This window comes from Bufo gargarizans, chromosome 1 (assembly GCF_014858855.1).
Source record: "Bufo gargarizans isolate SCDJY-AF-19 chromosome 1, ASM1485885v1, whole genome shotgun sequence".
In the NCBI taxonomy this organism is placed as follows: domain Eukaryota; kingdom Metazoa; phylum Chordata; class Amphibia; order Anura; family Bufonidae; genus Bufo; species Bufo gargarizans.
In genome coordinates, this window is record NC_058080.1 from 548,574,472 (window position 1) to 548,600,942 (window position 26,471).

At 47.9% G+C, this 26,471-nt stretch overlaps 1 protein-coding gene across 1 annotated transcript in view; it reads left to right on the forward strand.

Annotated features, from left to right (window-relative positions):
- DGCR8 (DGCR8 microprocessor complex subunit) overlaps positions 1–23,670 on the forward strand; it is a 58,909-nt gene extending 35,239 nt beyond the window's left edge. The window contains exons 8-14 of the mRNA XM_044290016.1: positions 758–856; positions 944–1,026; positions 1,615–1,715; positions 2,079–2,185; positions 14,996–15,123; positions 15,438–15,551; positions 22,896–23,670. Of these exons, the coding sequence (XP_044145951.1) occupies positions 758–856; positions 944–1,026; positions 1,615–1,715; positions 2,079–2,185; positions 14,996–15,123; positions 15,438–15,551; positions 22,896–22,979 (716 nt within the window). The 3' untranslated portion in view covers positions 22,980–23,670. The remainder of the gene's footprint in view (positions 1–757; positions 857–943; positions 1,027–1,614; positions 1,716–2,078; positions 2,186–14,995; positions 15,124–15,437; positions 15,552–22,895) is intronic.
- The last annotated feature ends 2,801 nt before the right edge of the window (positions 23,671–26,471 follow it).

Here is a 26,471-nt window from a genome sequence, read left to right on the forward strand (position 1 = left end):
GAGATCCGTTCAGGGATCTCGCAAGCGGTCCAAAGCGGATCAGTTTTTCCCTTTAATGCATTCTGAATGGATAAGGCTCCTCTCAGAATACGTCAGTTTGGCAGCGTTCTGCCTCCATTCCGCTTTGGAGTCGGACACCAAAACGCTGCTCGCAGCGTTTTGGTGTCCATCTGACGAAACTGAGCCAAACGGATCCGTCCAGACACACAATGTAAATCAATGGGGATGGATCCGTTTTCACTGACACAATCTGGCACAATAGAAAACTGATCCGTCCCCCATTGACTTTCAGTGGTGTTCAAGACAGATCCGTTTTGACTATGTTACAGATAATACAAATGTATCCGTTCTGAACGGATGCGTTTGTGCAGATCCATGACGGATCAGCACCAAATGCGAGTGTGAAAGTAGCCTTATTTAATATGGGCGAATTGTTTTGCCTGAAACAGTGATCAGTCAGGAACACTATATGCCCGAACACATGTTAATGCATTTGCTTGTTTGTTGAGTGATTAGTGACATGACTACACTGGGTGACGATCAGGTAAATGAACGTTTGTACCCAATATTCAGCCCGTATAAAATGTGTGAAAACTAAATAATTTTTTAATATGGAAAATTTAAAATATTACAAAAGAAAAACTTTAAGCAATATATCTTATTCTTTTGACAAAATCCTTTTAACATTTATTTTATTTTATGTTTACAGTGTTGTCAGCAATTATATCTGTTCTGATGATTTCTTGTTGTTGTGTAGAGAACCCAAGTGAACCTTTTGGAGCATCTGTGATTATTGATGGAGTGACCTATGGTACTGGAACTGCAAGCAGCAAAAAACTGGCAAAAAATAAAGCTGGTAATATCTTTGTAGCCTTTTTAGCTTTATATTTCATTTATTATTTTGTAAGCATTAAAATGAATTACTTCTTTTGACTTGCATTAGCCCGATCTACACTGGAAATCCTCATTCCGGACTTCATAAAACAGACCTCCGATGAAAAGCCCAAAGACAGCGACGAGCTGGAGGTGAGATCAAACTAAAGCCTCGTTCACATTCCCGTGTTAGTGTCACGACCGTGAAAAAAACGTATGTGTATTATCCGGGAAGGATCCGTGGTTGGTCCATGTGTCATTCATAATTCACTGACATTGCTGAGCTGAAAATTAATTTCCAAAGAATATCCTATTAGCGGTCGGTGAAAAACATACGCAACACAGATTTGTGTCAGTGATTTTCATGGACCCATAGACTTTAATGGGGGTGATTGGTCCGCATCACAGATCAAAGAGAGTGCAATTCGCCGTGATTTAAAAAAATAAATTCTGATCCATGGTCAGTAAATAAAAAAAAATACTGAAATGTGAACAAACACATTTAAATCAATGGGTACGTGTGCTGTCCACAGAAAATGTAGACAGCACACGTCAGTGAAAAACGGAAATGCGAACGAGGCCTAATTCTGACCTTGTTTACCTTCCTGTGTTTATTGACCATGTAGTTGATGCTAGACTTGTTTACAGAGAAGCAACATTCACTGTATGAGTTTTACTGATATTGAAGCAACTAATATTGTTTTTGGAATATTTATTCTGATGCCTGTTTTGTTGTTTTAGTATTTTAACCATATCAGTATTGAAGATTCCCGAGTGTATGAGCTCACCAACAAAGCTGGACTGCTCTCACCATATCAAATTCTTCACGAGTGCCTTAAGAGGTTTGTATTTGTAAAGCAGATTTAACATCAGCATAAAGAGTATCTATGACATTATTATTATTTTAATGCACACTAGGTAGCTGTACATATGAAAAGGGTTTACTTGCATATTAAAAAAAACAAGTAAAATAACTGTAAAGTAACTACAGAGGGGGCGCGGACTCTTCCTGCGAGGGTGTATAGTCTAGGATTGTTTTTTGGCAACCACAACAAGTTGTTAGATGCACTGGTAAGGCTGGATTCACATTATTTCCATTATATCCTTTATAGGCTTGAAGTGCTATTTTGGCCAGCATTTTGACTAAATCTGCAGAGCTTCCAACGTAGATGTGAACATTGCCTTAATGTTGTCTGTTATTTTAGAAACCATGGAATGGGGGACACATCAATCAAGTTTGAAGTCATTCCTGGAAAGAACCAGAAGAGTGAATATGTGATGACTTGTGGAAAACACACTGTGAGAGGCTGGTGTGAGTATTCTGAGTTTCTGATCATTATTATTATATATATATTTTTTTTTTCTGCCTGAATCTTGAGTTCCAGATTCTGACTTATTTTACAGAGGCTGTAGGCATTTGACTCGGCTCTGGCTTTTCTGCGTGAGATGGGTTATAAGCCATGCTACAAGCTTCTTCCTTGCATGGGCAGACACAATTATCTACTGGTGCAGCACTGTAGAGGATTTGGCTTTTTGTCTTTTAACCCCTTAAGGACCCTGGGATTTTTCATTTTTGCGTTTTCGTTTTTCACTCCCCGCCTTCCCATAGTCCTAACTTTTTTTTTTTTTTTTCCATTTACATAGCCTTATGAGGGCTTATTTTTTGGCGGGACAAGTTTTACTTTCTACTGGCACCATTTACGGTTGCATACCATGTAGTAGGAAGCGAGAAAAAAATTGCAAATGGGTTAGAATTGGGGAAAAAACACAATTCTGATTAAAAAATGTATTTCTCGCTCATATCATTGGGGGACACAGGACCGTGGGTATAGCTTGCTGCTGCCACTAGGAGGCGACACTAGGCTGAAAACTGTTAGCTTCTCCCCTGCAGGCTATACCCCCTCCAGCCTGGAGAGAGCATTTCAGTTTTTAGCTTAGTGTCGTAGGAGGCAGACCTCCCTGCTTAGCACGGTGGCTCTTTTGGAAATTTTATTTTTATTTTATTAGGTTCATGGGGCACAGATTCGCATGGCGTCTCTGTCTCCCTGGGAGGCTAGTTGGTGTCGGTTGTCCCACTGCCTTGCGCCCCCCAAGAAGACAAGTGGACCAGGGCAGCCTCTCTCCACTGCTTCCCACCAGCTATACTGCCACCTACTCACCAGCCCTATCCTGCCCACACCCCTGATGCCTTCTGCCAGCGGTCGTTGGGTGGCCCTGCTGGGACAACATCTAAGGGCGAAGTCCACAGAAGACAGGTGAGTATTACTCCTCTCTCTCTCTCCCTTTGCTCCTCACCCCTGTCTGCTGGCTAGCGATCTCCCTCCTGCGTCCTCAGATCCTCAGCGGCGGCGGTACGGCACTTCGGGAGTTAATGTCGGCAGCATCGCGGCTGCAGCGGCTCTGCTACTACAAGGAGAGCAGTCCGATCTCTCCCTCTTCAGCGCTCTTCCTCCCCACTCCACTTCTTAAGTCTCCAGGCATCTCCTGAGGCAACATGTCCGGCGCTGTATTAACCCCTTCCCGTCTCATGGCGGCTCCTAGCTTGCGAGCGGGGGGGCGTGGCTTCTTCCCGGCTATTTCCTCACACGACCCGCACAGGGGACGGAGCCTATTTTCCACCCGCGGGAGACGAGGCCTATTTTCCTGCCGCGGCACTCCGGAAGACCTCTCCAGCGCTCCCTTGCCACAAGGACACAGGACCTGGGACTTCTAATGGTAGGAGGTCGCTACCCCCTCCAGCATAGAGAAGCCAAACAATGTCAGACCCAGCCAAGACCCCTCCCCAGGCACCCTGCAGGACCACTTGTTATGCCTGCACTTCATGTTCTGTTAAATTCCCTCGTGGCCAGTCACTCTCACTATGCTCTGCATGTCAGGCGGCCCCACAGAGCCATCCATCCATATTGTCACAACCCACAGGAGTTCAAGAACCCCTCTGGCTGTGGAGAACCTGACTATGCAAGGTCCCTGTCCCGGGCAGTAGAAGACCTCTCCAAAGTCTCCCATTTCACCCTTTCATTACTGTGTTGTTTGGTAGAGAGATCACCCACAGTGCAGCCCTCACCTTCGCAAGGCGCACAAACTAGGAGCAGGCTTACTAGCAAGCGTCCCAGATCAAGTCGTCATTCCTCTTCTGACGCCTCTGCATCCCCTCCCCCTTCTGGTTCCCGATCTCAGACATCCTCGATTTTAGGTGACGCACTCAGATGGTGAGATTGCGGATTCAGAAACGGAGATGGACCTGGAGCAGTCTTCCCAGATTGCATCTATGGTAGATAGTCTGATTTCAGCTATCCGGGACACTTTCCAAGTTCAGAAGGAACTCCCCTCCACCAGCCACCAAGGAGTGTCATTTTTGCGTACAAAGCAGACCCCTAAGTCCTTCCCTGTACACGATGACTTTTCCATTGTTGTCGCAAAGTCTTGGGACCAGCCAGGTTTGCGCTTCATTGTCCCAAAGCGGTTAGACTTGCTCTACCCTTTTCCAACTGATTGTGTGGAAAAATGGGCCTCACCTCCGAAGGTAGACCCACCGGTCGCTCGCCTCACAAAGAACACGACTATTTCGGTGGCGGATGGCTCCAGGACCCAGTAGATTGGCGCATTGACTCGCTATCGAAGTCGGTCTTTGCAGCCAGTGGTTCAGCCTTACGCCCGATCTTCACATCGACATGGGTAGCCAAGGCGGTTTCGGAGTGGGCCCTCCGTTTGAACCAAGACCTTGCGACCAATCTTCCTCCGGCGGAACTCCAGTCCTTGGCGGTACAAATTTCGCAGGCAGAAAAGTACAGCTGCGAAACGACGCGGGGACGATGGTCGCCCGTTCCTCGGCTCTCGCGGTATCTATCCGCCGAGAACTGTGGCTTAAAGTCTGGTCGGCGGATTCGTCCTCCAAATGTTCTCTTTCAAGACTTCCCTTTGCCGGCTCTCAACTCTTTGGTACCCGGCTAGATGATATTATTTCGGAAGCAACAGGGGGAAAAAGCACCCATTTACCGCAACCCAAGGCAAAACGTTCCTTTCGTCCTTGGGTCACATCTTCCCGTTGTCAGTCCTTTCGTAGGTTTGCGGGCACTCGTCCGGCGGCCCCACCTGCACCTAGGCCACCCAATCAGGACCAGCAAAAAGGCCCATCCTTCAAACCCTAGCCAGCATGGCGTCCGCGAGCGCAACAGCCTCGTTCCGCTCCCGGGAAACAGCCCTCAGCATGAAGGTGCGGCCCCACTCTTACAGGTGGGGGGGTCGTCTCCTTTTTCAGGAAATGTGGCGAACTCGTATATCCGACGCTTGGGCACGAGAGGTAGGGACATCAGGATACAAGATAGAATTCAAATCTATCAGGTCGGGCGGCTGCTTTCTTCCAAGCAGTCCAGTCCCTTCTCATACGGGGCATGATAATTCCGGTCCCCTTACACGAAAGATTTACGGGTTTCTATTCAAACTTTTTCGTAGTACCCAAAAAGGAAGGCAATGTTCGCCCAGTGCTGGACCTCAAGATAGTGAATCGCTTCCTCCACATTCAACGGTTCAAGATGGAGTCACTCCGCTACGTGATTGCCTCTTTGGTACAGGGGGAACTCATGGCATCGATAGACATCCAAGACGCCTACTTACACGTTCCCATCGCACCCGCTCATCAACGTTTTCTTCGTTTTGCCATTCATTCATGTCACTACTAGTTCGTCGCCCTGCCATTCGGCCTAGCGACAGCTCCGAGAGTGTTCACAAAGGTGCTTGCCCCCCTCCTGGGTCTCCTGCGCTCCAGGGGCATCACTCTCCTCCCGTATCTAGACGATATCTTGATCAAAGCATCTACGGTCTCCCAATGCGAGGAGAGTCTTCAGATCACTTTGAGCACCCTGTCCCGCTTCGGGTGGATAGTCAGTCGGCGGAAATCCTGCTCATCTCCCACCACACAAATCAGGTTTCTGGGCATGATACTAGACTCGGGTGCAGCCGTGGTATGTCTGCCATTGGACAAGAGCGTGGACATTCAGAGATCTATACGCATATTACTCCAACGCCGCAGTACGTCTTTCCGCAATTGCATGCGGGTGCTGGGCATGATGGTGGCCTTCGCTCAATTTCACACTAGGTGTTTTCAACTAGCCATTTTGTCATCTTGGGACAAATCCCCGGATTCTCTGGATCGCCGGATCCGGCTGTCCCTTCAAACACGTACAGCCCTCGGTCTGCGCATCTGTTGGCGGGGAAATTCTTGCTTCCAGTGATATGGACGATTATTACAACAGACGCCAGCCTTCGCGGTTGGGGCGGAGTTCTCGCCAGACGGTCCAGGGTGTTTGGTCTCCATCGAAGTCCAAACTTCCCATCAACATACTGGAACTCCGGGCCATTTATCTCTCCCTTGTCCATTGGACTCCACTTCTGCAGGGTCGTCCGATCAGGGTGCAGTCGGACAATCCCACAGCTGTGGCCTACATCAACCACCAAGGAGGGATTCCGCAGCCTTCCGGTGATGCAGGAGTCTGCGAAGATTTTGCAGTGGGCGGAGTCCCATGTTCCGATGATTTCGGCAGTCTTCATCCCGGGAGTGGACAACTGGACGGCAGTCATTCTCAGCTGCACAACAGTGGACCTGGGGGAGTGGTCCCTCCATCCGGAGGTGTTCGAGGCCATCTGTCTCAGGTGGGGACGTCCGGAAGTGGACTTAATTGCATCCAGGTTTAATCACAAGCTCCCGTGCTTCCTCTCTCGCGCAAGGGCTCTAACTTCACACAGCGTGGACGCTGTCGTGGCGCCTTGGGACAGCTTTGCGTTTCTTTGTGTTCCCACAGTTACCACTTCTACCTCGGATCCTACGCAGAATCGGGAAGGAAGGCATCAAGACGATCCTGATCGACCCAGACTGGCCTCGACGAGCTTGGTACTCAGAACTCATTCTTCTGCTAGGAGATGCTCTGTGGCCTCTGCCAATCAGAACCGATCTACTCTCCCAGGGCCCAGTCTTCCATCAGAGTTTAGATACGCTACGTTTAACGGCGTGGCTGTTGAAACCTTTCTGTTGAAATGCAGAGGTTTTTCTGATGTGGTCATTCAAACCATGATTAGGGCGAGGAAACGTTCTTCTTCTAGGATTTACTACCTGACCTGGAAATCCTTCTTGCGTTTCTGCGAGGAAAGAGCTCTTCCTCCCAGGCGTTTTTCCCCTTCCGACGGTTCTAGCATTCCTTCAGTCAGGATTGGACTTGGGCATGGCTCTCAGTTCCCTCAAAGGGCAGGTCTCGGCCCTGTCCATTTTTTTTCCAACGTACTCTAGCCGTCCTAAGTCCGGTCAAGACTTTCTTGCAAGGAGTAGCTCACACCGTTCCCCCCTCTATTCGACGGGTTTCGGAACTGGCAGCTCTCTCCTACAAGGAACCCTTTTTAGCGTTTCACCAAGATAAGGTGGTTCCTCCTTTTTTACCAAAGGTTGTTTCTGCCTTTCACGTGAATGAGGACATTGTTTTGCCCTTGTTTTGCCCTCAGCCTTCTCATCCGCGGGAGGTCTCCCTCCATCATCTGGATGTAGTACGGGCCTTGAAGATCTATCTGTCGGTGGTGGCCCCCTTTAGACGCACTGACGCTCTGTTCGTTATCTCGGAAGGCCCTTGTAAAGGTTTGGCGGCTTCAAAGGAAGGCTCTGTGGATTCGCTTGGCCATTGCCGAGGCCTATCGTTCCAGGGACAAGGTTCCTCCACCCGGGATTATGGCTCACTCTACCAGAGCGGTCGGGGCTTCTTGGGTACACCTCCACCACGCTTCTGCGTCTCAGTTGTGTAAAGCAGCGACTTGGTCCTCTCTACACACCTTTTACAAAATTTTACTGGGTGCATTCATTGGCCTCGGCGGATGCTTCTCTCGGCCGCAGGGTTCTGCAGGCTGCAGTTCAGTGACTTCCATGGAGAGTTTGTTTGGGAGAATTTTGTTTTCCCTCCCTGGGGACTGCTTTAGGACGTCCCACGGTCCTGTGTCCCCCAATGATATGAGCGAGAAAATTAGATTTTTGTGAACTCTCCTGTAAAAGCTCTTTCTCGCTTGATTCATTGGGGGACACAGCACCCACCCACATATTGTTGTGAGGCAAGTGGGGGTTCCTGTTTTGTCTGTTGGGACCTTGTGTTTGGTTCGGTCTCATGACAGTGTACAGTTTTCTGTTGATTTTTACTTTAATTTGGTCTCTCCTACTGCTGGAGCACAAACTGAAATGCTCTCTCCAGGCTGGAGGGGGTATAGCCTACAGAGGAGGAGCTAACAGTTTTCAGCCTAGTGTCGACTCCTAGTGGCAGCAGTAAGCTATACCCACAGTCCTGTGTCCCCCCCCCCAATGAATCAAGCGAGAAAGAGATTTTACAGGTGAGTTCACAAAAATCTTTATTTTTTACACTGTACACTATGCGGTAAAATTGACCTGTTATCTTCATTCTCCAGGTCAGTACGGTTACAACGATACAACACTTGTATCATTTTTTTGCGTTTTAATACTTGAAAAAAAAAAAATAACATTTTTTTTTAATAACTATATTCTGACCCCCTATAACTTTTTTGTAGTTATGTTTGAGGGCTCATTTTTTGCGGGACGATCTGTTCTTTTTAGTGATACCAATTTGAAGTGTGTGCAACTTTTTGATCGCTTTTTATAAAAACATTATTGGGTAGTTGATGTGACCAAAAATGGCAAATTGGCTGTTTTTATTTTTTCCCGTTACAACATTTGCCGTATGCCATTAATATTGTAAAATTTTAATAGTATGGGCATTTTCACATGCGGCGATGCCCATGGTTATTTTTTTTTTATTGTTTAAAATATTTGTATTTTAAGGAAAGGGGGGTGATTAGAACTTTTTTTTTTTTTTTTTTTTTTTTTTTTTTTGTCACCTTGGGCAACAATAACTGGCAGTCATTAGATTGTCTAATGTGTTTATTGATGGCTTACCAGGATGGGCAAACTGCGGCTCTCCGGCTTTGCAAAACTACAAATCCCATCATGCCCTGCTGTAGGCTGATAGTTGTAGGCAGACTGGGCATACTGGGATTTGTAGTTTTACAACAGCTGGAGAGCCACAGTTTGCCCATCCTACCAATACAACGCTGCCACCTAGTGGCTTGTATTGGTATAGTCATCTAATAGGCTCTGAAGCCTGCTTGAGGCTACAGCCTATTAGAGCAAAGTAACAGGTTCCCCGATCTTTACCAGAGCAGAAGTACGTGGCTTCCGCTTCCGGACTGCGCAGATGCCGTGGTCACATTTGACCACAGCATCTAAAAGGGAAAATGTATGCATTCAGCCTTATGGCTGATCGCATACATGTGCCGCGGGTCTCTGCTGTGTAAAATAGCAGAAACCTGGCAACTATGGCGCCTGCTGCACTTGCAAGCGGGTGCCATGTTTGGCGACCGGACCTCCGCCGTACATGTGGAGGTCCTTAAAGGGTTAATAAGCGGCATCAAGCCTTTTTCTATTTTGCAGCACTTTTTTTTAGTAATCAATGAGTTTTTATTAAGGTATTTCCTTAAGAACAAGCATAAGTGATCCTCACACGCAGGTGAGATAGCTTACACATAAGCATAGGGGTACAACAAGACTCCCAGACACGGGAATCCACACAAATGAACAGCACAGACGGAATAACCGTCCAGTAAATAATACAAAAAGTAACAGTAACAGTTCCTTAGGTGTACCAGTGGGGGGGGGGGGGGGGGGGAGGGGGGAGCAGAACATATGATCTGCTATGTGCTCAGATGAGGTGATGGGAAGGGAATATGAATGGTGATGTCCTCCATACCCGCCAGGTTTTCTCGTATTTCACCATGTTACAGTTGTTATTCAAAGTTGCAGAGGCCATTATTTGCTCAAATAGGCAAGTTTTGTTAACCCTTTGTATTACATCCTCTATCTTAGGAGGGAGATCAGACTTCCATCTAGAGGTGATAGCTAATTTGGCAGAGAGGAAGATATGGCAGGCCAAACCTCTAAATGCAATGGGCACTTCTGTAATCCCAATCAATAGTAGTGCTAAGGAGGGGGAGGGAGGGCCCAAGGAATACCTCGGGTCAGTGATGCTGGAAATTAGGGAGAAGACCTCTTTCCAAAATGACTGAATCACCGGACAGGTCCACAATACGTGATATAACGTACCCTTACTACCACAGTTCCGCCAGCACAGGGGAGAGACAGACGGATATATCAGATGTAGCCTTTCAGGGGTAAAGTACCATCTCAAGGAGGTCTTTATAAAAGACTCATATTGAGTCACACAGGTGATATTGCTAGAAACATATTTAAAAGCAGATTGCCATTGTGCAGGCGTGAACTTAGTCGCCAGGTCTCGTTCCCAGGAAATGAGAGGTGCAGTCATAGTAAAGGTGTCTTTACCACTAAGCTGGGAGTATAAAGGGCGAAGAGTTTTGTGTTTTGGGTTAGGTAGAGACCATAACTCCAGAACCCGCGTATTGGCCATTGACAAAGGAGGGTTATCTGCTAGAAAATGTCTGATTCTGAGAAATTTATAGAACTCCACATTGGGAACTTGGAAGGTACTATGAAGGCCTTCAAAAGAAGAGAGTCTAACCATCTGAAACAACTGCGAGGTCTCAGTTATGCCGTATTTATTCCAGGAACACACCCCTAAATCTGGGATAAGGTAATCTAATACCCCTAGTGGAAAAGGGCTTGAGACGGGACTGGACCCTTTGGATGAGAGGACGTGGTAGCGTATCCAGCTGTCTACCGCGTTGGAAGCGAGAAAGGACAGATCGGGTTTTTTGAAGGAGTCATTTAAAGAAGCTATCAACAAAGCCTTTAAGTCTCCTCTAGGGGCTTCCGTAGAGTCAATATGAACCCACTGTTTGGACAAATCTGACTTCCACCAGCTCTCCAGTTGGGCAATTTGTGTCGCTAAGTAGTAGTCATGTATATTAGGAAGACTAATACCACCTAGTTGTTTCCTTAACTGTAGGATTCTAGAAGCTATTCTAGGTTTTCTGTTATGCCAGAGGAACTTATGAAGCAGCTTGTTACATTGAGAAAAATAGGATAAAGGAAGTTTGATGGGGAGGACTCTAAATAAATAGAGAAATTTAGGCAAAGCAAACATTTGAAAGGTAGCTAGCCTGCCTAGCCAGGAAATTTCAAATTTATCATAATGATCAAGGTCTTTCTTGAGATTAGCTAAGAGGGGAGGGTAGTTGGCTGAATATAAGCTCTGAGTTGAGGAGGTGAGGTGGATACCTAAATATTGTATGTGGGTCGGTTGCCAATCCAGGTCGTATTTCCCTTTCAGAAACTCCACTGTTCGGGGGTCTAAGTTAAGGGGTAGGGCCTGGGATTTAGTGGTATTTAGTTTATAATAGGGGAGTTGACCGAAATATGAGATCATTTCTAAGGCTGATGGTAGAGAAGAGGCAGGGTCGGCAAGCGTGAGTATCACGTCATCTGCATAAAGACTCAACGTATGATTGCGATCAGCGATCTTGACGCCCGACACTCCCTTTTCTAATCGTAAGGCCTGGGCAAGGGGTTCTATAGATAATATGAACATGAGAGGGGAAAAGGGGCACCCTTGCCTGGTTCCATTGGTGATATTAAAAGGACTGGAGAGGGACCCATTAACCCACACTCTAGCTGAGGGATCATTATACAAAGCTCGGACCGAGGAGAGTATAGGACCAGCTATGCCCATTTTCTCCAGTACTGCAAAAGAGAAGGACCAGCAAATGCGGTCAAACGCTTTTTCAGCGTCCAGCGTAACAAACAGAGCAGGGGTCTTTTTCTTCTGTACATGAGCGATCCTGTTTAGGACTCTCCTAGAGTTCTCCTGAATTTGACGGCCTTTGACGAATCCAACCTGATCAGAATGGACCAGTAGAGGGATAAGAGGGGCAAATCTAGACGACAGGATTCTGGCAAATATTTTAATATCAGTGTTTAGGAGGGATATGGGGCGAAAGTTTTTAGGGTCATCAGTTGGTTTGTTTGGTTTGGGAATGGTCACTATCAATGCTTCAAGCATTTCTTTAGGGAAGGAACCTGTGTCTCTGGCTGACTGAAAGGATTGTAGCATGTATTTAGAGAGTTGGTTGAAGAACACCTTATAATAGGAGTTAGATAAGCCATCTGGGCCTGGGGCTTTATGAGAAGGAGATTGTTGCTATAATGCCCGCAAAAAGAAGCAGGTGCCAACTCTTTACAGCTATGCAGTCGGTATCTAGGGCTCGGGAGCTCACAGCTCAGGCAGCCATTCTTCTCGGCCGGCAAACCACGCCCCCCTTGCAGCACTTTTTTTTATATGTATATAGAATATGCCGATAAACAGCGGATCATTGTGAATCTAATATATAAAGCTGAGCGTATGTATGTATGTACGCTAAAGGAATCCACACCGTCGCATTTACAATCGCGAAATTTGGCACACAGGTACATTAGGCATTCTAGCGGTTTTAGACCAGGTCTCGGCTCTCTAGGAGGTACCATTCCTGAGATATTCCCCAAAAATGCATTAGCCAATAGAAGCCTGGTCACATGACCCTAATTAGCCAATTGAAGCTTGCAGGCCAGTCTCCACATGCACACAGCTTTACTCCAGGTTTCCATAACAACACAGCCATTTTTCTTCACTGCTGTAGATGAGCTTTAAAGGAAATCTGTCAGCAGAATAATCACTATTGAAGTAAAGATATGGCCTAATAGCACTTAGTACCATCTTATTTCAAGATGAAAAAGAAGAAAAACTGCTACAAGAGGACATAGTTTTAAATTAGAGGGGCAAAGGTTTAAAAGTAATATCAGGAAGTTTTACTTTACTGAGAGTAGTGGATGCATGGAATAGTCTTCCTGCAGAAGTGGCAGCTGCAAATACAGTGAAGGAGTTTAAGCATGCATGGGATAGGCATAAGGCCATCCTTCATATAAGATAGGGCCAGGGGCTATCCATAGTATTTAGTATATTGGGCAGACTAGATGGGCCAAATGGTTCTTATCTGCCGACACATTCTATGTTTCTATGTTCCTTTGTTCCAGCAATAGATGTTTTTATACTCTGAAAAGCCAGTTTATTTGGTATGCAAATGAGCAAGTAAGGTGCCCGAAGGGGCGTCACTCTTGCAGGAAGGAGCCCAGACATGCCCCCCTGCCACAATGTGTCCACCCTCAAAAGACTAACTTAAAACCCCCTGCCCCCAGGTCCTGCTAAGACAAGCCCCTGATCGGGTTAGGCCACGCTCCTTCCACTCCTCGGCCGATGAGGTCTGAAAAAAATGAAGGTAAAAATCAACTTCTGTCAGCTGCAGGAGTGGGAGGGACGGTGACTTTCTCCCTACAGCTCACACTCAGACAGTACAGTGCTGCTGTCTTAGAGTGAGCTGTTCAAAAGGACATGCCCCCGATCCAGCTAGGCCACGCCCCTCCCACTCGGCCGAAAAGGATTGAAAAAATGAAGTTAAAAATCAACTTCTAGGTCACGCTAAGCTACGCCCTGATCTGGTTAGGCCACGCCCCTACCACTCCTCAGCCGACAGGGATTGAAAAAATGAAGTTAAAAATCAACTTCTGTCAGCTGCAGGAGTGGGAGGGACGGTGACTTTCTCCCTGCAGCTCAGGCAGCACAGTGCTGCTTTCTGAGAGTGAGCTATTCAAAAGGGCATCCTTGTGTCCGTCGAGGCCCTGCGCCAGGTGGAGGACAGGGAGTCTGAAGGGGGCGGGTAGATGTCACTGTTATAGTGGATAGTGTTGATATCTTTTAACGACACACACAAACATGTTAAATAGATTAAATATACCTGAGCGAATCTGGGTCCTTCAGCTAGTCAGGCATAAAGATGAACTGTTGAGTAATACATTGTAGAAATGTATTACATGGCAGCCATTCAGCATATGTAAAGGCAAATTGCCATAATTTTTAAGCCCCGCCTTGTCTCCTAATGCATATACTTGGTTTCCATTTCCTACAAATGAATGTGGTGAGAAGATATTAGGATGTGTTTGATCAACAGGGTTCCTTGCTGATCTCTTGATTGGGGGCTTGTGTTCCCTGGTTGAATGGAGCTGCAGACACATCTGTATCCACCGCTCCATTCATCTCTATAGGACTGCCTGAGATAGTTCAGTACATGCGCTCAGCTATCTCTAGCAAAGAGTTGAATGGAGACACTTATGTCCTATCCTGTTGTTGTTGTTGTTATGGCACACACCTTTAAAGAGGACCTTTCATGGGTCCAAACATTATAAATTAAGTAAAGTATCAGGATGCGTAGGGTTTAGTGCAGGGATCTAACTGCACTCACAATTTTTTCTGGGCGCCGCTCCGTTAACCCGCTGTGGCCCCCGTATTATTCTCCCGCCTGGTATGCTAATATTAGCATCAGAGCAATGAGGAGGAGACTGTCTGAGTCTTTCTCCGTGGGCGTCTCCTTCTCCCTTGCTGTAGCGCTGTCCAATCGCAGCGGAGAGCGTCACAGCTCCCCTGGCTGTGATGCTCTCCTCTGCGATTGGACAGCGCTACAGCCAGGGGAGAAGGAGACTCCCATGGAGAAAGACTCAGTCTCCTCCTCATTGCCCTGATGCTAATATTGGCATACCAGGCGGGAGAATACAACGGGGGCCACAGCGGGCGAACAGAGCGGCGCCCAGAAAAAATAGCGAGTGCAGTTGGATCCCTGCACTATTCCCTACATATCCTGATACTTAGTTTATAATGTCTGGACCCATGAAAGGTCCTCTTTAAAAAGGGACCTGTCTTCACAAAATGCAGTGCAATCTGAAAACACCACGTTATAGGACAGAAGCAGCTAAGCAGATCTTTTGTATTTTGCGGCCCTGTGAATACCAATCGGTACAGGAGGGAGGTGTTACCAGCCATCTCTGTATGAACACTTATACACACACTGATAGTTGATAGTACTGATAGTTTTAAACGGGCTGCAAAAAAGCAAAGATGTAATACAAGTTTTACTGAATATTTTCCTGCTTTATAACATGCTGCCTTCAGATTGCATTGCTTTTTGTGATGACACTGTCCTCTTTAATATCCACTTCACAGATGACTGTACCAGTGCTCAGCTAGTACTTTTTTTTTTCATGGATTTTTAACATTTCCTTCTTTAAACCATTTTCTCTTCATTGTAGGTAAAAATAAAAGGGTTGGAAAGCAGCTGGCATCACAAAAAATTCTTCAGCTTCTTCATCCCCATGTGAAAAACTGGGGCTCCCTTCTACGTATGTATGGAAGGGAGAGTACTAAAATGGTCAAGCAGGTTAGTCTTCATATATTCTCCTAGGTGTGTGTGTGTGTGTGTGTGTGTGTGTGTGTGTGTGGTGGAGTTTACAATTTTTTTTTTTTTTTTTTTTAAGTATCTTGAGTCTTTTTAAAACCTCAGTACTTTGCGCTATATTAATGCAATTGAACTAGTATGCTGCTAATTTATTTCATAGTTCTTGAACTGATAAATGTTCTTCCAGCTTACGTTAACAGTTCTGTGCTTATTTCCAGGGCAGTCAAGTGTTTCACTAGGTTTGAATGAAAGATTTTTGTGAGTTTATTGATCACTGTTTTATTTGTCTTGTCCAGGAAACCTCAGATAAAAGTGTGATAGAACTTCATCAGTATGCCAAAAAAAACAAGCCAAATCTTCATATTCTAAACAAGCTGCAGGAAGAAATGCAAAAGCTGGCACAAGAAAGGGTGAGTTATGACAACCGCTCTATTATTGATTACTCCTTTATACGTATAGACCATGTGCCGGTACAGTAGCTCAGCCTTCAATTCATTGTTGTAATGTCTATAGTCAGGCTTGTGCTTCATCTAGCATACTGGGGATGCTATATGACTCCCACTGGTGGTCTGATCTACCTCCTTCACACACTAATGTGATTGTTGCTTGCTTGGCTCTGCCGAGATACGAATTACGATTTCCTTAAAATTAATAATTTTTTTATATTACCTGGAGTATGTTTGTTTGTTTTTGAGCTGAGATCTGCTTCAGCTTTGGAAGCTTTTTCAGAAGCATTTAGAATGTTTCTGGTAGATTGATAGTACAGTGAGTCACAAACTTTGAAAATGTTCTTTGATGTAAAATCAAAGTAAAAGAGGGCACTGACCACTGTAAGTGGAATTTAAATTTTGGGTTGTAATCATGTACACTGTTAAAAAGCGTTTCTCGCCCATTTTCCTTGGGGGACACAGACCTTGGGTATAGCTCAGCTCCCTAGGAGGCGTGACACTAAGTAAAACTGTTAAGCCCCTCCTCCATCAGCTATACCCTCAGCCTGGAGATAGAGGCTACCAGTTTTAGCTTAGTGTCCAAGGAGGCAAGACACTCCCTGCTACTGCAGGGCTGTTTTCTCCTTGTTATTTTTACTTTTTCTTCTAATTTTGTTATTTTATTTTTTCCTAGGGATACCAGAGACGCATTAGACCTCTCTGCTCTCCCGGGGTTGAGCTGCGCCAGTGCCAACTTATCTGCACTGCTGCCTCCCCCACAGAAGCAATAGGAGGATCTGGGCAGCAATGGCTCCCCTACATCCCGCCAGCTAGGGGGTCGCCCGCACGCCAAGCCCCTCTTCCAGCTTCCTGCCACTGCGGTGCCAGTGGCTGAAGGGGCGACCCTGCTGGAAAGGACTGAGGGTGAAGACGTCGGACGGTGAGATGGCTATTCCAGCCCATACCCCGTCCCTATCTGCAGCATCTACCCCTCTGGGTAAGGGGGGCACCCGTGGTCGCTCATTCTGACCGCTCATCTGCAGGACAATGCAGCACAGCAGCATCCTCAGCACCCCCACGCCGTTCCCCCCCACGCGGCTATCTTTCTCCCCCCCTCCCCCTCATTCGGGGCTGACTCCATTTTTCTCTTCTCTCTCTCCCCCTTCCCGCCGAGAACGGGGGGCGGGGCTTAGCGGTCCCGGCAGGGGGCGGGGCTTACGCGCGCGTCATTTTGGGGGCGGAGCTACGTTCTCCTTCACAGGAGACATTTCAAGCGCTGGAGGGGGCGGAGCTTGTTCCCCGTGCTTTCTGCTGAGGTTTCCCGCGCTTCCTCACTCCTGACAGGAAGCTGGGACACGGTGGGGGACTCTAACCTCCTGTGTACATCGCTCGGCTTCTGTGGGCGCTCTCTGCTGCTCACTGCTGTTCACTGCTTCTCTGCTGCTGCTGATCTGGGCCATCTCCTGACGTTCTTCTGAGGCACTGGTAGGACAGTTAACCCTCTCCTAACCCTCCTGGTCATAGCTGCTATAACCCTTTGTGGTCTCTATATTAGAGTACAACCACACTTCAGCATGTCAGATCCCACAGGTGCCCCCAAACCCTGGTACCATGCCTGTACCGCCTGTAAGGAACTTTTTCCGCGTGGGCAATCTGAGCCGCATTGCCTTGCATGTCAGGCCCCAATGCAGGGCCCGCTTCCCGCTGCGCCCCCCGGTGCCTCTGAACCCCCTGACTGGGCTAGGTCTCTGTCTCAGGCGGTGGAAAGCCTTACACACGTAGTGGGCCGTCTCGTGGATAGACCGCCTCTCCCGCAGGCTGCCACAATCCCTGTCGCACCCGCTGGGACTACCGTTTCTGCCGCCCCCACTGGTTCCCTGCCTCCCAGCGAATCTTCCAGGGCCCGGCATACTCAGAAACGTTCAAGGGTTGAGCGCACATCTTCTCCAGATGCTTCGCTCTCTCCGCCATGCGTGCGAGCTCAGTCAAGTCTATCCTCTCAAAGGGATACGCTTTCTGAGGGAGAACTGGCGGATTCGGACGTGGACATGGACTCAGAGCTTCCGTCCAAATTGGCGTCCGCGGTGGGGCATCTTGTCACTAGCATCCGTGATACCTTTCAGCTACACGATGACCCCCCCAGCTCTGAACAGGCCGGCGTGTCCTTTCTCCGCCCCAAACAGGCCTCCAAGGTTTTTCCCATACACGCTGATTTTTCTTCTGTGGTATCCAAGGCTTGGACTCGGCCTAACGTCCGCTTTATAACACCCAAAAAGCTGGACATTTGTTATCCCTTTCCAGCGGATTCTGTGACCACGTGGACATCCCCGCCTAAGGTTGATCCTCCCGTGGCTCGCCTGTCCAAAAGCACTACTATTCCTGTACAGGACGGATCTTCCCTCCAGTCTGTTGAGGACCGTCGTACGGAATCCCTCTCCAAGGCCATATTTACTGCCTCTGGTTCGGCCCTTAGACCGGTCTTTGCCTCCGCCTGGGTTGGCAAAGCGGTCTCTGAATGGGGTTTGCAACTGGAACGGGAGTTAGGGTCGGACGTCCCTGTTCAGGACCTCCGTTCCTTAGCCCAACTAATTGTTCAGGCCGGAAAATTCGTCTGTGAGGCCTCCCTTGATGCGGGTGCCCTCATTGCCCGTTCCTCTGCCCTGGCAGTTTCTGTCAGGAGGGAACTCTGGCTGAAGGTTTGGGCGGCGGACGCCGCTTCCAAACGCTCTTTGGCCGGCCTACCATTCACGGGTTCCCGCCTGTTCGGAACCCGTCTGGACGAACTTATATCAGAGGCCACGGGTGGGAAGAGTACTCACCTCCCCCAGTCCAGGCCAATGGGCGCCCCCCGTGGTCGCGCTGGTTCGTCCCGTTTTCGGTCCTTTCGCAAGCCCACCGGGTCTAGACCCGCGGCCAGTTCTTCTTCCTCTGGCCCAGCCCAGGATAGACGCAAGAAGCCGTTTTTTCGGACGCAACCGGCCCACATCTCAGACGCATGGGCGCTCGAGATTGTATCTTGCGGATACAAAATCGAAAATTTGCGTCCATTCCGCCAGACCGTTTCTTCCGATCCCGTCCTCCGCGAGATCCCGTACGAGTGGCCGCCTTCTTCGCGGCCATTCACTCTCTAATGGACAAGGGTGTCGTCGCCCCCGTGCCTCCGACGGAAAGGTTCAGGGGGTTCTACTCGAACCTCTTTGTGGTTCCCAAGAAGGAAGGCTCAGTGCGTCCGATCTTGGACCTAAAACGCCTGAACCGTTTTCTCCGACTGCAGAGATTCCGGATGGAGTCTCTCAGGTCCGCAGTGGCCTCCCTGGAAAGAGGGGATTTCATGGCCTCAATCGACATTCAGGATGCATACCTCCACGTTCCGGTTGCTCCATGTCATCACCGCTTCCTGCGCTTCGCGGTGGGGGACGATCACTTCCAATTCGTCGCCCTTCCCTTTGGTCTGGCGACGGCTCCTCGAGTGTTCACCAAGGTCCTGGCCCCTGTCTTGGCCCTTCTACGTTCAAGAAGTGTTTTTCTTCTCCCATACTTGGACGACATCCTGGTCAAGGCACCCTCCTTCTCTCAGACATCCCGCAGTGTGGAACTCACTCTGGAGACCCTGACGCGGTTCGGTTGGATTATCAACCACCCCAAATCTTCCCTTACCCCCTCCAGACGGCTGATCTTCCTGGGGATGCTCCTGGATACAGAGTTGGCGGAGGTCCGCCTTCCGTCGGACAAGCGTCTGGCCCTTCGCGGGTCGGTTCGCAGTCTCCTCCGTCATCACCGCCCTTCCCTCAGATCCAGCATGCGGTTGTTGGGAAAGATGGTTGCCTGTTTCGAAGCGGTGCCGTTCGCACAATTCCGATCCCGCACCTTTCAGAGGGCAATTCTGTCGGCCTGGGACAAATCACCGAGGAGTCTGGACAGGACCTTTCTTCTGCCTCCCCTGGCTCGGGCTTCCCTCGGCTGGTGGTTGCATATCCCTCTAAGGGGGAAGTCCTTCCTTCCACTGAACTGGCTGGTGATTACCACAGATGCCAGCTTACGGGGGTGGGGGGGGGGTTTTCCCTCCCCGGTCCGTCCAGGGCGTTTGGTCTCTATCGGAGTCCAGACTTCCAATCAATATTCTGGAACTGAGGGCGATTCTTCTGTCCCTCAGACACTGGACCCATCTGCTGAGGGGCCACCCTGTTCGGATCCAATCGGACAATGCCACGGCTGTGGCATACATAAACCATCAGGGAGGCACTCGCAGCGCTGCAGCGATGCAAGAGGTGACCCTCATTCTCCTCTGGGCGGAGACGCACGTGCCGGCCTTATCTGCGATTTACATCCCGGGGGTGGACAACTGGGCGGCGGATTTCCTCAGCCGGTCCACCATCGACCCGGGAGAATGGTCCCTGCACCCAGAGGTGTTCGAAGCCCTTTGTCTTCGCTGGGGTCGCCCCGACGTGGACCTCATGGCCTCCAAATTCAACCACAAGGTCCCCCTATACCTGGCCAGGGCACGGGACCCGAAGGCATACGGCGCCGACGCGCTCGTCCTTCCGTGGCGCGAATTCTCCCTTCTGTACGTCTTTCCTCCTTTTCCCCTCCTGCCACGGGTTCTTCGGAGGATCGCGGCAGAGGGCGTCCCCGCGATTCTAATCGCCCCGGATTGGCCCCGCCGGTCTTGGTACGCCGACCTAATGTTGCTGTTGGCAGACGCACCGTGGCCACTGCCCTCCAGGGAAGACCTTCTCTCTCAGGGACCGATCTTCCACGAGCATTTAGGCTCGCTACGTTTGACGGCGTGGCTATTGAGACCGCCGTCTTAACGCGACGGGGTTTCTCCGCGGACGTAGTCCGCATCATGATCCGGGCTCGTAAGCCCGTATCCTCTAGGATCTACTATCGGGTTTGGAGGTCCTATCTGGGGTTCTGTGAGTCCCGGAGCATCCCACCTCTCCGGTTTTCTCTTCCCACAATCCTGTCCTTCCTCCAGTCGGGTCTGGACCTGGGGCTGTGCCTCAGTTCTCTGAAGGGTCAGATTTCGGCGCTGTCTATTCTTCTCCAGCGTCCCCTGGCCCCTCTAGGGTCAATTAAGACCTTTTTACAAGGGGTGGCTCACTCTGTTCCGCCGTACCGCCCTCCAGTTCCTTCCTGGGACCTGAATGTGGTGCTCTCGTCGCTCCAATCAGCCCCCTTCGAGCCTTTACGGGAGGTCTCCCTTCGCCTTCTGTCCTGCAAGGTCATCTTTCTTGTGGCCGTCACGTCTCTCCGACGGGTGTCGGAGTTAGCGGCTCTTTCTGCTCCGAACCTTTCCTGATCTTCCACCAGGATAAGGTTGTGCTTCGGCCTGTCCCGACTTTCCTGCCAAAGGTGGTCTCCGCCTTTCACATCAATGAGGACATCGTCCTTCCGTCGCTCTGTCCCTCTCCTTCCCACCCCAGAGAACGGGAACTGCACCGTCTGGATGTGGTCAGGGCGTTGAGGATTTACTTGGAGGTCACCGGGTCCTTTCGGCGCACGGACTCCCTGTTTGTGGTTCCGGAGGGTTCGCGCAAAGGGTTGGCGGTCTCCAAGGTGGCTATTGCCCGTTTCATTAAACTGGCGGTGTCTGAGGCTTATCGAGCCAAGGGCAGACCTCCGCCTTTCGGCGTCACTGCTCATTCCACCAGAGCAGTCGGAGCTTCCTGGGCGCAGAGGCATCGGGCCTCGGCTGAACAGTTGTGCAAAGCAGCCACTTGGTCCTCTCTGCACACTTTCACAAAGTTCTATAGGGTGCATACGCATGCATCAGCGGATGCTGCTTTGGGCCGCCTGGTTTTGCAGGCAGCGGTTTCCTGATGCTCTGGTGGTGTTCCGCCTTGGGTTTGTGGTCCCTCCCTTCTTGGACTGCTCTTGAACGTCCCAAGGTCTGTGTCCCCCAAGGAAAATGGGCGAGAAAAGGAGATTTTTGTATAACTTACCAGTTAAATCTCTTTCTCGCTCTTCCTTGGGGGACACAGCACCCACCCTTCTGTGTTTGGTTACAGGGTTATGGTCTGGCGCCCCGTTGGTTTGCTGGCTGGTTGTTTCCGTTATTGGTTGTTATCCTTTCACTACTTGGACACGCAACTGGTAGCCTCTATCTCCAGGCTGAGGGTATAGCTGATGGAGGAGGGGCTTAACAGTTTTACTTAGTGTCACGCCTCCTAGGGAGCTGAGCTATACCCAAGGTCTGTGTCCCCCAAGGAAGAGCGAGAAAGAGATTTAACTGGTAAGTTATACAAAAATCTCCTTTTTTTCCCATCACAGAAAGTTATGGCATGTCGCATAAGATATCTTGAGAATAGAGGATCAGCAGAACTGATGTAACTCTGTGGCCCATTCATAGTTTTACTCTATACAGCTATGCTGTCTGACACCAGCAGTTCAGTTTACAGTGCCCTTAGCTCCAGTTGGGTATGCATGCCCAGACAGTAATGGTTGGTTTCATACTGCAATCATGTTGTACAGGTCTTGCGTCAGCTAGAAGTCTAGTGGTGGTTATGTGGTAACATGACCACTGAGGCCTTCAGCACTGTTGGTGAAGCGCACATTGAGCAAAAAAGACAGTCTTGTGGTGTCTAGGTAGGCCAACTAGCAGGATATTGGTGTGTGCGCTGTGTTAGGCCGAATGCACACGGCCGTGAGCGGTCCGTGGTAACACGGCCTGGATTCCTGCTGAGAGCAGGAGCGCACGGCGTCATTGGTTACTGCACTACAGTAATACACTTGTACCGTGTGCATTCGACCTTAGGCAAAACAGTCTTGCTTCAAAAGGTCTCAAAGTAATAGCAGGTAAATATAAATAAATGTTAATGGTGATAAGCAGAGCCTTAGTTTAGGATGAGCACTGTTTTTAAAATCACCTGCTTTTAGAAGTAATGTGTTTTGACTCAAATGTCACACTTGATTGCCAGTGAAGGTGCAAACCCTGAGTTTCTCATATACATTGTCTCGTAGGGTGGCTGCACATGGTGCAGATTTGTGTGCAGAAAATCTGCAAGAAATTTGCACCAAAACCACACAAAAAATACACATAAATATGCACTTTTTATTGTGATTTTGCTGTTTTAACATCCCCATTGAAGTCTATGGGGAAAAAATCACTCTACAAAAGGTATAGAGTTGCACAAACAATTAACATGCTGCAGATTTTAAAATCCACACAACAGGTCAATTTCTACATGGAGGAAAAAAAACTGTGATCTCATTCACTTTGCTGATACTGTACTATGGTGTGAATAGTGTGCAGTTTCCCTTTATAGTCAAATAAAATGTTCTTAGTATATAATGAGTATAATGTTTTTTGCTCTCCTCTAACAGGAAGAGACACGGAAAAAGCCTAAGATGACGATTGTTGAATCTGCACAGCCTGGCAATGAGCCCCTCTGTACAGTGGATGTTTGATCTGTGCACCAAAGGGAGCAATAAGAAACCATGAGAGCTTACTTCGACAAACTTTTCATCTGGTGTAGAAGGTGATTCATAAACAGGGCTGCTTCCTTATGCATTGTCCATTTTTTCCAATCATTGTCCAATCAGCTGGAGATAAATAGACCTATTACCCCCTTGTATGAAGCTTGCTGTTAGTCAGAGAAAACATTAAATTTGGGACACCAAGCATTTTCACTCCAAGGGTCATGCCCATCTGTCTGTAGAAAAGACGACGATGTATAGTTTCCAGTTTATGAAATGCGAAGCTAAAATACTGATTTCATTGAATGCACTGAATAGTTAATCCACGAGACTCTTACAGAACCTGGTATGCCCAGTGTTTTGCAGTGATGTTTTGCCTACTGATCTCCGGCTAGCTTACCATGCTGATTTATAATCCAGGCTTCAAAATATAAGGTCTAAACATTTCAAATCAAGATGTGTGGGAAAGCTTTACTCTGTGGTAGCCACTGCAATATGATCCATTGTGGTTATTGGCTTATGGGCACAGACCATGTGAAAACACAATAACCTAGACTGTAGCATTAAAGGGGTTGTCAAAGTTATGAAAAATAAATATATAGCACTGTAAATCTGATGGGCGGCAATATATAACTAAGCTAAGTAAGTTTTAGGTAAAAAAAAAAATCAATATTTCCTAATTTCCCAGGTTCTCTTCTGGCCCTTTGTTCACCTGCAATAACAACAATTTCTGCCCCTCCCCCTGTTCTGCAAAGGGAGTGAATACAAGTGCTTCCCTGAGTGACATGTCTGCCTGCTGGGAGACTCAGCAGTATATTGTATGTGTAGGACTACAAGTCCCAGCTGTACAATGACACTGCTGATACACACTGACTCTTCCCCCCTACCTGTTGTGCAATGCTCTGCAGAACTCCTCTATCAGCACCTGTGCCCAGCATTTGTCTCCTCACTGCCTACAGAGTCTGTGCAGCTGAAGGGGTTAATGTTTTTCCTCAAGAATCCAGGGAGAGAGCAATAAGCAGCAGCCGTGTAAAGTCCTTTCATTTGCTTAGTTAGAAACAGACAAAGAACAGAAAAATAACTCTGACAACCCCTTTAAGGTACTGCGATTGATGTATGAAGGACCCGCAGAACAATACCCAGAAGATGTATACAATTTTTTTTTTGCACACATCTCGGCTGCTTACGCTGTAGAGAGTATCTGTCATGTCAGTTGCTCTGCCTCCATAACCTGGATGGACTGTGTGTTGCAGCCATATAGTTTCCTGGCAAGTTCGGAGCAATCAACTGCTGTAATTCATCTCTTGTGTAATAGAGGTTTACTGAAAAGATGTTTTGTAAGCACAGCCTGTATGCAAACTGAATGAATGTTGTCCTATGCCCTTCAATAGCTGCATCTGTCTGCAATGCAAATACTACTTGTAAGTGTGATACACATTGTATGCAGCGAACCCAGCTGTGGTGGTCACACTCGCCTTGTATCCTAGAGGTCACATGAGCAGGAAGTTACAGCGGGTGCTCAAGCGATTTAATACAATGAATATTTAAGCACACAAAGGGTGGCTTTAAAGCGTTTCTGTAGGACATCCAAGGGTTGTTATCAAGTGAAATCCCTCATGGAGGGAGGGCTGAAGTGTTAAGTGTAATACAAACGTCCTTGCATTAAATAACTTTTCTACGTCTTAGTTACTTGGTGAATTAGTGCAGGCTACCTACTCTGTGATACTTAAGCTATGATGTTGTAACTAGATCTGAGGATCGGTTGATAATTGTAGGATCCTATCGTTGTTACAAATATGAATGTTGGTAAGCTTTGTGTATGTAGAGGTTTTTCACCTTAATATTGCCTGTCTTGTAAAGCCTTATATGTACCAAAGGCAATGATCTGTCTGCTACCACCACGTGGGCTGCTTTACATATTTATCCTTATGCTGTTGAGATAAAATAGGCAGATTTATTTTCCTTGAACTTCGTTAAAAGCCAAGTGAGTAAAGCCAGAACGCGTGGGCTCTTCTTGTCATTCACGTCTACTTCACCCATCTTCTCTTGCATTTTTTTTTGTCATCTTCCTGTTCTTGTGCAGCTTCTTGAACGCTGTTTGCTCCTGCATTAAAGCCTGTTTAGTTGGGCAATAAAACAATTTTATATGCAATATAGTGATAAAACTTAACTGGGCTCTGTGTCTAACTTTTTCCACGTTGTCATTACTGTTTTATGTAGGGGGGGGGGGGGCGTTAAGAATTGTGTGTGTCAGGATTTGGTGAGATAATCATAATAGTTCAGGTTTATATTTTATATACTCCTTTTGTATATTCTCAGTACTTGGCTGTGATTGTTTAGTTGCTCAGTAATTGTACAATGTATATGACCTTTAATACATAGCTATCCCATCATGTAAACATAGCTAAGTAAGGCCTCATGCACATGGCCATTTTCGCAGTCCGCAAAACACGGATACCGGCCATGTGCGTTCCACATCTTACACAACGTCCTGCCCTCTGTAGAAATGTCTATTCTTGACCACAAAACAGACAAGAATTATTTACATTTTTTTGCAGGGCTGCGGAATGGACGTATGGACTGTCCGCAAATCCACGGTTGTGTGCATAAGGCCTTTGTGTCAGTGCAGTTGTACATGCGTTCAAATGAATAATATCCATGGATGCAGCCACTTCATCAGATGATTGTATTAATAGAGCAGCATGCACAAAAGTGTTCATACCTCTTAAGTAATGGTTGGCCAAACGCTCTGCTGACAGCTATTCCTACCAACTTCTCCATTCACATGCTTGCTTGGTTTGGCTAAGCAAGCATGTGTTTTCAGTGGCCACTGTCTGACACCTTTCTCCTGCCAGAGCAATAGGATCGGACATTGAAATTTAACTTGCCCGAACCTTCCTTCCCCTGACCTAATCTGTTGGGTGTCATAATGCATTCATACATATTAGATAGTTGGCCACCCTTGCCAAAACTTTTTATTTCAGCCTATACTACTCTAATGTGCACGGGGACCCAGGGCTTGTGCAGGATTTTACAATTCATTGCCTATCCTCAGGATACACCCTGCACACCCGCTGATCAATTGTTTCAGATTGGCGCTGAAAGTCACCGCTGGTCCTACACAGGTCTGTCTACTATACAGTGGACGGAGGTGTTCAGTACTAAAGATAATGTGGTGTATCAGACCCCTGCTGATCAGATATTGATGGCCTATCCTGAGGACAGGCCATGAATAGTAAAATCCTGGTCTTACTACTTCACTGCAGCCTTATACGACTGTACACACAAAATAAGTGTCCAATCACATACTGCAATGTTCCTATAGGCCTGTGATGGCTAACCTCTGGCACTCTAGCTGTGCTAAAACTACGACTCCCAAGATGTACACTTGCTTGGCTGTTCTCGGAACTCCATAGAAATGAATGGAGCATGCTGGGAATCGTAGTTTCACCACAGCTGGAGTACTGGAGGTTAGCCATCACT